This window comes from Centruroides vittatus, unplaced genomic scaffold (genome assembly GCF_030686945.1).
Source record: "Centruroides vittatus isolate TY-2023 unplaced genomic scaffold, ASM3068694v2 contig_2726, whole genome shotgun sequence".
Classification (NCBI taxonomy): domain Eukaryota; kingdom Metazoa; phylum Arthropoda; class Arachnida; order Scorpiones; family Buthidae; genus Centruroides; species Centruroides vittatus.
The window spans coordinates 28,045-38,883 of record NW_027121735.1 but is presented as its reverse complement, the minus strand read 5'-3'; the positions used below and the strand labels follow the sequence as shown (position 1 = coordinate 38,883).

The 10,839-nt window shown below is 34.4% G+C and overlaps 1 protein-coding gene across 1 annotated transcript; it reads left to right on the top strand.

Moving 5' to 3' along the window:
* Positions 1–549: 549 nt before the first annotated feature.
* On the top strand, positions 550–8,551 carry LOC136971838 (gastrula zinc finger protein XlCGF57.1-like; the record flags this gene model as incomplete). Its single annotated transcript, XM_067266342.1, has 3 exons — positions 550–1,016; positions 1,091–1,157; positions 8,357–8,551. Coding segments are annotated over 3 exons (729 nt in total), but the record flags the coding sequence as incomplete, so codon positions are not given.
* Between the last annotated feature and the right edge of the window lie 2,288 nt (positions 8,552–10,839).

Here is a 10,839-nt window from a genome sequence, read left to right as displayed (position 1 = left end):
CTGTTTAACTTTTGTTTATGGAAAACTAAATTTGAAGCCAGTCAAAAGAAGTGATAGAGGAAAATATCAAACAAGGAAACATATTTCATGGAAATAAAGAGAAACACAATACTAAATGAAGATATTTTAAATTTATTTTTCCAATTGTTTTCAGAAAAATGATGTGATGAAATCGTTTGAGTAGATTATGATCTTTAAATTTTAGTTTAAGGAAAATTATGAGGAAAAATGCGAATTTCTTTTCTATCTGCACACACAACTTTAACAATATTTTAATAATTGCATTCTTAAATTTACATTTTTTATATAGTTTATTGACAATAAATTGAACAGTTTTGGTCTTTAGACGTTGGTTTTGATATTTTTATTCATCTTATTTAACAGGTTTCTCCCATCGTAAAACAAAGAACGGGAAATATCAGTGTAAAAGTTGCAAGAAAAAATTCATTTCTAAGGATGGACTTAAATATCATGAAAGGATTCATACTGGAGAAGGCCTTTGGTCTTGTCATTTATGCAATCGTGACTTCAGTTGTTCCAGCAGTTTAAAATAATCACATCAAAATTCACACTGGAGAGAAATCCTTTACATGCGATCACTGCAGACAAAGTTTTGCACTGAAAGGAAGTCTGATTCGACATCTCCGAACTCACACAGGGGAGAAACCGTTCACTTGTGAACATTGCAAACGAAGTTTTAAACAGAAAGGAAATCTGTTAACTCACCTTAGAACACATACAGGAGAGAAGCCTTTTGCATGTGAGTATTGTGAAAGAAGTTTTACACAAAAAATCTCTCTTATACAACATATCCGAAGCCATACAGGAGAGAAGCCTTTTACTTGCGAGTACTGTGAAAGAAGTTTTAGACTAAAAGCTAATCTGATAGAACATATTCGTGTTCACACCGGAGAAAGGCCATACTCATGTGATTATTGCTTACAAAAATTTTCTGTTAAATGTAATTTACTTCATCACATAAGCAGACGGCATAATAATAAGAATCTTAAAGAATGATATCTTTTTATGATGCGAAATGTGAATAACAAAAAATGGTGGACATTTGGAAAAATATTTAATACTCATTTAGGCTGGATGGTCGAGCGGTCGGGGTGGTGGCCTATCGCTCCGAGGGACCCGGGATCGAATCCGGACAGGTAAAAAAAATCCCCAGGAATTTTTCGAGGGGTGGTCCAAACAGATATGTTGACCTTCATCCCTCACTACCTGGCTGCTGCATTGTGGGTCTGGTCAAACCCATAATGGGCTTGGTAAAAAGAAGCCCATAGGGCAAAAAGAGTTTTAAAAAAAACTCATATTTACATTTTATGACATGAATAGAAAATGTTTTGTAGAACTATTTTTTAATAAATAAATGTTTAATTAAAATACTGAAATCCATTTCTATTAATCACAAATTCAGTATAATTAGAATAAGCAAGTAGAGCTGTTATCTTGTTTAGTCACAGTGATCAGAGTTATCACTGGTTTATCATCACTGATTAGAATCAGACAACATTGTTACAAGAATAATACACCAAATAGATGTTGTTTTTTCCTCTGTAATTTTTCACTTTTAACTTGATCGAAAAATTTTTCTCTTCTTTACTTTATCCTTTAGAAATAGGAAAACCTTGGAAGACTTATGCATAAGTTAAGAATAAGTCATCTAAAGCAGCAGTCGGCAACAGATGAAAATTTTGTTTCTGGTAAAAAAATTCGCTGAGTTCGGCGTTAAAATAGTTCCTTTAGTATTAACACAAGCACTTTCGACCAGTTTATAATCGTCGTCCTCAGGTGAAAAGAACAATTTTAATAAAACGAACGTGCAGAATGTTCGAAAAAGAACCAAATTTTAAAATTCAAAACAGGTGTCTAGTAATTCCGTTAAAAACGTGCAAATAGTTTTTGACATGTTCGAATTCTTAAATCTACGGTGCGAGCCGCGCATGTGTGGAATTGACACCGCGATGGCGATACGATGTTAGGCACATTTCGTTGTTTAAACATCGATACAATGCTACAGCATTGTTTCAACCCTGGGTACATCGAGGGTGGGAACATTGCATGCTTCCGTAGTAGCTGTGAGTAGCGCTTCCCAGACGAACACAAGCCTTCGATTGTTGCAGCATTTTAGTATTTCCGTTCTGGACCACAGCGGGTTGTAGCCTTGCTCGAGAACTTTTTTAGCGAGCTGTGTAGTATGTTTACCCTTGGCTACATCGTCCTGATGCTCTCGCAGAGCAATCGGGACGATGTAGCCAAGGAAAAACCAAGAGACTCAAAGAGGTGGGAGGCGAGCATTCTTGTTATTGTTTCTGTATAGCTTGTGATAGCTCCCGTTGCCGGATTTTCTAGATGTATTGCGTAAATTCCTGATTTTTCTAAAGTGGTTAGCTTGTCACGATCATTACAGATGCACCTACGTAGATTTGGTAGCGGGGTTATGGGTAGAATGAAGTTTACCGCCGAAATATGAGGCTGATGCGTATAGAGAGTGGTCCGAGATACGGCAACGAAGTCTGGATTACGGATGTTTTTTTCTTTTCTGTGCAGCGTGGTACGTGGGAATAAGGACTTTTTTACCCTGCGGAGTACATGTTCATATTTGCCACGCGTGAATCCAGCACGAGATACCGCCACTCTGACGATGTCTAATTCAATTTTTGCTGCTAGCTGCGTCGACAGAAGCAATAGTGCCCTTCCAACAAGTGCAGCAATGGCGGCATTGATATACCGCGACGGTTGGAAAGCATCTGCTGGGATAATAGACGGTAACACGTTAGATTTGTGATGAACTGCAAATTGCGGCCCCTCAACCGACTTTCGTATGCACAAATCCAAGAACGTTATTGATTCATCCTGCTCTTTCTCCCAAGTGAAACTGATAGTAGGGTATATGCTTGATAGTTGATTTACGAATTTGAAAAATTTCTTTTCTGTATTCTCCCATATTATTAAGATATCGTCGACATAGCGTGGGTATAGTGACGGATAACTGATAGCAAGAGGGGAGTGGAAAACTCTACGCTCGATTTCTCTCGTAACGAGCTCAGTTAAGACTGCAGATAGCAGGGAGCCCATAGGAACTCCTCGCTTTTGCAAGTAGACGTTTTTGTTGAAAAGGAAATAGTTGTGCTCGGTGATGAAAGTTAGGGTGTCACGTATATCTAGCACCTGTTGCATGTTAAATCCTTTTCTGATGATCAAGGAGTTGGCAAGCATTACGGCTTCGAAAACAGGCACAGATGAGTATAAGGACACCACATCCAATTCGTAGAAAGTGTAGGAGCATTCATGCGTTCTACTTATGCTGGAAACAATGGTGGACTTGGCAGCACAGACGATGGGGTAACGTATGGTGAATCCGGAAGAAGTTCATGCAAGAACTTTGCAAGCCCTTTTTCTAGGAAATATGTAGGATGCGATCTCATATTTACCAGTGGACGTAACGGCCAGCTTGCTTTGTGTTGTTTTGGTTGGAAACCACTAACCACTTTAGAAAAATCAGGAGTTTACGCAATACACCTAGAAAATCCGGCAACGGGAGCTATCACAAGCTATATAGAAGCAACAACAAGAATGCTCGCCTCCCACCTCGCAGAGCATCAGGACGATGTAGCCAAGGATAAACATACTACAGAGCTCGCTAAAAAAGTTCTCGAGCAAGGCTACAACCCGCTGTGGTCCAGAACGGAAATACTAAAATGCTGCAACAATCGAAGGCTTGTGTTCGTCTGGGAAGCGCTACTCACAGCTACTACGGAAGCATGCAATGTTCCCACCCTCGATCTACCCAGGGTGTGGGTAGCATTGTATCGACGTTTAAACTACTCGAAACGCGCCTAACATCGTATCGCCATCGCGGTGTCAATTCCACGCATGCGCCGCTCGAACAGTAGATTTAAGAATTCGAACATGTCAAAAATTATTTGCACGTTCTTAACGGAATTACCGGACACCTGTTTTGAATTTAAAAATTCGGTTCTTTTTGGAACATTCTGCACGTTCTTTTCACCTGAGGACGACGATTATAAACTGGTCGAAAGTGCTTGTGTTAATACTAAAGGAACTGTTTTAACGCCGAACTCAGCGAATTTTCTTTTACCAGAAGCTATTTAAAACTTGGGTGAGTTTTTAAATTTATTTTTGGTGAAAATTTTGGTGTTCCTTGGAGAAATTTGGACATTGATCAACTCAAGGTTATGCGAAGTGTTATGAAAGAAATGCAAAATGCTTGCTTGTTTTTCTTCACCCTTTGGGAGTGTTTTTATTAGTTATTAATAAATCAATAACTAATCAACAATGAATAATGTGAGTGCGATTGTCGGCCTTCGTGGAAAAGAGCCAAGAATCCATAAATTTATTTCAAACAGCAACAAACTTTACACTAATTTGTTATAATTAAACAGGTGAATTTCATATAAATAAGGTAAAAGAAATTAAACTGGAACTTTTATGATCATTATTCTATAGATGTTTGTATTGTTTAAAAATTTCGTAATACTGAAAGGTCTGAAAGGTTGGCGACCGCTGATCTGAAGTATTTTAATGAACAATCTCGCCTGGCCGGAACAGCTAGGGATTGGCAAATGACAGACGAAAAGCGAATCGATACCTTAGACAATTATTAAACAACTCAACAATTATTAAATTCGTTTCGCGAAAAAGTGAAGATTTCAAGAAATTCAGAGTTAATTTTCTACAAATTATGCAGTTTTTACTACCTGTTGTAACGTAAAAACAACAAAACAAATCGAGTGTACAAAATAGTTGGAGTTATACAGAATTCACTTACGCACACATTGAGGTCTTTATATTAAAAAATATTAAAAACATTTTTCATAATTGGGCCTTGCACTCGAGTGTAATCTACTCTCAGTTTGCCAAGTACACACAACAACTCGAAGTAAAAACAGGGCTTTGGATGTATTTTTGGTGAATTACCCCGAGTACAGTAGCGAAGCTGTCCAACGGGTTGGAGATTGTACTAGACTTTTAATCGGCAAAACCAATCGATGCTTCTGTATTCCTGCTGAACGTGTTTAGTTTTTATTTTAAAGTTGTAAAGTTAGAGTAATCGTTTATCAAAAGATTATGATTATACCTTTAATTTCAATAAGTTTTCTTCCTTTTAACGTTTGTTTTAATGTTTGTTCTGTTGTAAATTAATTCTAAAAAGCGAAGAAATGAAGATATCGGCTTTCGCTTAGCTCAAGTTTCACGGACCGATCTCCGTTTCGTTTGTAATTGGAGAAAGAAGTGTTTTCCTTCACGGAGTTTATTATTGTAGCCGGAGACTCTTAGTACAGCCGCCATTTACGCCACTGCTATTGTCAACAAGCTGTTAATCCATATAAATAAAAATGTAAATTTCGTGTTTTCCTACTGATTCCTTTGAAATTTTGACACAACGTTGCATTCGAATACGCACGTGTTTTTATATAATATACATGTCTAAATCCCCCCGCCGGGGGAGAGGGAAAGGATTAAGGCTTACCGTGAAGAACTCGGCTTCTATTATACTATTTTAGATGCGGTTTTTTGCATTTTTGATTGTGTCTGAATAGGGTACATCAAGAGAATGTACACTAAGAAAGGATTTTTCGAAATTCCCCAGCGGGGAATGTGTTATACATTTATAATAGATACATTTTGAACCCCAGCAACGCTTGGCTAGGTCCGCTAGTTATAAGTAAAAGCTCCGGTTTCCATTCCCATGTGATTGTTGCCATTTCTTAGACTGTTTTCCCTTCTTCTCTATTCTCTACTACTAATTTTCGAATATCTTTTGATATTGCACGAGAGGTTTTTATGATTTGTCCAATATGGCTCTCTGAACGCTCTTTTTCGTCGATTATGTCGTCTGCTTTTTGTTTTTCTTTTTTCCCTTAAGTGTCGCCTCTTATTCTTCCGACATACTGTATTCATTTGAAGTTTACTCTTATCAAAGAACGAAGCAACGCGAAGCTCTATAAACCTTTACAAAATGAAAAAACATTTTACAAGTTGCACAGTTTGCATTACAGGAATTAGTTACAGGAAACTTGTGTTTTTTATCGGCACGTACAAAAAATATTCGTAGTTAATGATATAAAGGAAATTAATGTAGTTCTGAAAAGTGCTCATCACAGCATTTTAATATTTGCAATTTTTAAAATATTTTAAATATTTGATATGAAATATTCTAATTACTTGTAATCAATTTACGTAATTTCATAGAGTATAAATACGACAAAAATCTGGATTATATTTAAAATATAAATGAAAACATCTAAGGACTTAGATGTTTTCATCTAAGGACTTAGATGAAAACATCTAAGGACTTAGATGTTTTCTACTAAGAATCAACAAATACTTTATAAAATGTCTATGGCATGCCTTTTACTCGTGTTTTTCATGGAACCATTACCACGTTTCTGATTTATCCTCTCGACAGTCAGTTGAGCATTAACTGACAAACCGTCTGCTACAAACAACGTACGAACACAGTTATACCGAACTACACCGATGTATCAAATCATAACATTGTTAACAATAACAATTGTACACTATTTACTGAAATTCATAAAAATATGTAATTTCAGATAATTATAATACTGTATTATGTATTTGTAATGCTATATGATTTAACAAATTTCTAAGATAATTAAAATGAAATATTTAACAATGCTATTAAAATTTCAAAGGAAATTCACATTTTTAACAACTTTTATGTAATTGCAGTATTGTATAATGATATACACGTGGGCAATGCATGACATCTTTACTTGGATGGCAAAAAATCATCCCTATCAGATGCTGTTATTAACCTTTCAAAAAAACACATAAATATTTTATCATCTCCTTCATTTGAAAGGAACACTTTGCAATAATCACATTTCAGCATTTTTGTAAGTGCATAAGACGCATAACCCCGTACGCAGGTAAGTATTCGATATTTCATCAATAGCGTCATCCTCAACCACAATTCAATGCCAAAGTCTAGAGTAATATCTGTAAGTTAATATGCTTGTCACTTTCATTTGTAAAAAATTCTACTACAACACACAAATTTACATATATTGGAATTTCACCAAAAACACGTAACTTAATGAAAAGTGGAAGCAATTTTTGGATACTCAGCTTGCCTTCAGAGTCAGAAATTTCCCTGGCTCATATAAGATACTATGACCCAGCCCGTTGACGATAATTCCCAAATCGATCTTTCAGATAATCAGTTTGAACCTTTCACATAGGAAATAACAATTGCCTTTCTTTGACAGCAGTATTCTGACAACTTCAGCAAGGCATGTGTACTTAACTTTAAGGCAAAAATGTCTCATTTGTTAATCCAGATTTATCTGGAAATGTTTTCTATCTCTGTAACGAAACCAAAAACTCGTTCAAATATTCTACAATTGGCTGTAACTGTTGGATTTGGCTTGTAACTAATTAATATAATATGAATACAGTCTTCTGTCTTTGTGGTAGTCCAATCACTAAAAGTATCACACTTGAAAAAGGCTTATGGTCAGCGGGAGTTAATAAATAATATTAACGATAATTTAAAAAATTAGAAATAAAAATACCGCATATTATTTTAAATATGTTCCTTATTTCGAAAGCGTAATACAAAACATATCGTAGGCTTTCTCATTCCTGTAAATTCCCTCACTCAGGCTGAGTATTATGAAAACCACGTCTTATAGAGCAGAAAGAGTAAAATAATAATAATTGAAAAATAAGTTTAAAAAAAATAAAAAAGATAGCGTTACGTTATTAGTTTCATCAGATGCGTTTCTTCAATACAAAAGCTATTACAATCAAACCTGTAATAGCTTTTGTATTCATTGGTATCAAATTTCATTGGTCCTATTATGTTTTGCAAAACATAATAGGACCAATGAAATTTTCTGTAAGTGAGAGGTGATCGCTACGTACAGGTTCCGTTATAAACGAATTTCACTATATATCGTTTTGTTTCAATTATCGATAGTTTCAGAGACACGCACAGTTAAGCATGCTTAATGTTATCAAACGTAACAATTAATTTATTACATTATTTCGGTGCATTGTTGTTTCCTGTTTCGACATAATTTCAACTTTCAATTAAGAAACTAAATTTGATAATTAAATTAAAATAAATAAAATCATAATGGTAAGTGAAATCTTTCGTTTCCTCTGTATAATACATTTTTAATTTCCCCAATTGTTTTATTAAAAATTCACGAAATAACACAAACTTGAATTTTAATTTTTGTATCGAAAATAGAGTACATATACAAATTTTAACGTAATATTAAAATATATACAATAATTTTTATTTATGTTTGTGACTAATTATTTTTTTTCATTTAACGAATTATTTTGAAAGGACAGAAAACATCAATGCACGGAATGCGACAAGAAATTTCTTACTAAACAAGGTTTGCAAAGACACACGCGAACTCACACGGGCGAAAAGCCATATAAATGCAATTTGTGCGAAGAAAGCTTTTCGCAAAAAAGCAATTTAACATCGCATATGAAAGTGCATTCGGACGAAAGACCATTCAAGTGCAATTACGGAAACTGTCGATCACGCTTTAAACGGAAAGATGGTTTGCAACAGCACGCGCTTTCGTGTCATAGTGACGAAGTTTTATCCAACGTAAATATTACAGGATGTTTCTATATTATAATTCTTAATATTTCGTTAGTTAAGACGATGAAATTTATAAAATTAACAAATGCAACATCTTTTATATTACGCGATTTAATTGTATTCTATAATATAAAAAATGTAGTTAATTTCAGAAATAGTAATAAATAAATGTGACGATCATTACGTTAAAATCCTTTATAAAATCGAAATTATTACTCGTAATAAATTCATTGGTGTAATTAACGATTAAATAATAATATAAATTACTAATAACAATGAGTTTAAATCATTATGAGAATGTTTATTTGCATTTATTTTTATAGTTGATATTCCTATTTATAAACAGAAGATGTATTTCTCAGGTGTTTTTAATTTCAAATAAACTTTCAATAATTGTTGTACGAATGTGCTTAATTGCGAATATAATTTTATGTGCTTTTATATATTGTGAATAATAAACTAGAAATTTATTGAATAATCAGATTCCACCAAACGACCCGAAGATAGAGAGCCGGAAATGTAACTTCTGCCCGAAAGTTTGTCCATCTCCCACTGCTTTAAGAACTCACGTGAGAACTCACACCAGAGAACGGCCATTTATGTGTGAGTTTTGCAACGGCGCATTCACAACCAAATCTAATTTATACAGACACGTGAGAACTCACAACCAGAGAACGGCCATTTTTGTGTGAGTTTTGCAACGGCGCATTCACAACCAAATCTAATTTATACAGACACGTGAGAACTCACACCAGAGAACGGCCATTTTGTGTGAGTTTTGCAACGGCGCATTCACAACCAAATCTAATTTATACAGACACGTGAGAACTCACACATAAATTACTGTTTGAAGCAGTTAACATTTTATGAGTTTCGTTTGGAATTATTTCTTGCCACGAAATTTTTCTACAATTCTGCTGTTAGCTTATTGAAAGTCATTGATTCATGGTTTTCGGGAAGTGTGAATAAAAATAAACTATAGTTTAAGAATGTTATCACAGAATGGTTACAGTTATCAATCTAAGTTTTACATTGCTATATGACGTGTCAGCTTCCTCCATTGCTAAACTAAAAAATGTCAGGTCTTTAGTTAGATTGATAGAAACTTTTATATCGTTTTAAAAATCAAAACTTCCCACGTGAGCAATAATGTGTTAAATTAATCGTGTATAATATTAACACCAAAGTTCTGTAATAGTTGTGTTCAATCGTAGTTAAGTGACTGGAAATGGAGAGTTGCTACATTAATTTTTCATCTCTGCTACCTACAGCCGTGTGATCAAAAGTGGACTACATTTACAAACGTTGCGCTGTACTTTCAGTGTACAGATCTAGCAACTCTGCTAGATATGTGAAGTAGAACTTACAACGTTTCACATTGGTAAATATCTATAGGCTCTTAATCCAACAACGAGCTGACCACGTTAATTAATTAATTAATTTTATACAGTATCTACCATTTGATTATAAACCAGGTTTTCATCTAAAATTCTTCCCGGTAAAAAAGGTTTTTACTTTTCAACATATTGATTTTGTCAACTTAATTCAATGGAACCCTTTTTTATATGCAGTAAAAATTTTATACAACGAAATCTTTAATATTAAGTTCACATAATGGATATATTTTAATGGCGGTTGTATCGCAAGTTTTACATAGTAATGTAAGCGGATCGGGGGAAGATGCCTAACATTTTGTTTATGAAGGAAATTATAGCGGTAATTTGGGTTTGAAAGCCTCTAAGGAATATATCATATTTTTGAGTATGTTTTCAAACGAAAGTTTTGAGTATATCAAAATAATTATATATTGTGTTTGCAATGACGACTTTTTCACTGTCTGGCATTTTAGGCATCTCATCCCGACTATCCGGCTGAGACGCCTAAAGGATTAAGGTAAGATAAAAAATATAATTGCATAAAATTAATTTTCGAATATCTAAAGCAAATTTAATTTATTGTATATGTAGTACAAAGTACTTTTAGTAAGTGTAACAGCGCAGTATAAGTATTGTTAAGTTCATCCCGCCAGTTCTAACGTGCTATATAGATAGCTGAAAGCTTTTTTCAGTCCAGGAACTTTTCTGAGAAATCCTTATATAATTTTTATGCATATCATGCAATAAAACGAGAAAACAAACATTTATTAAAAATAGGCATGTTATCCGAAAAAATGTGACGTTTTTCCCATTTGTCGGGATAAGCTGACTAGTGGA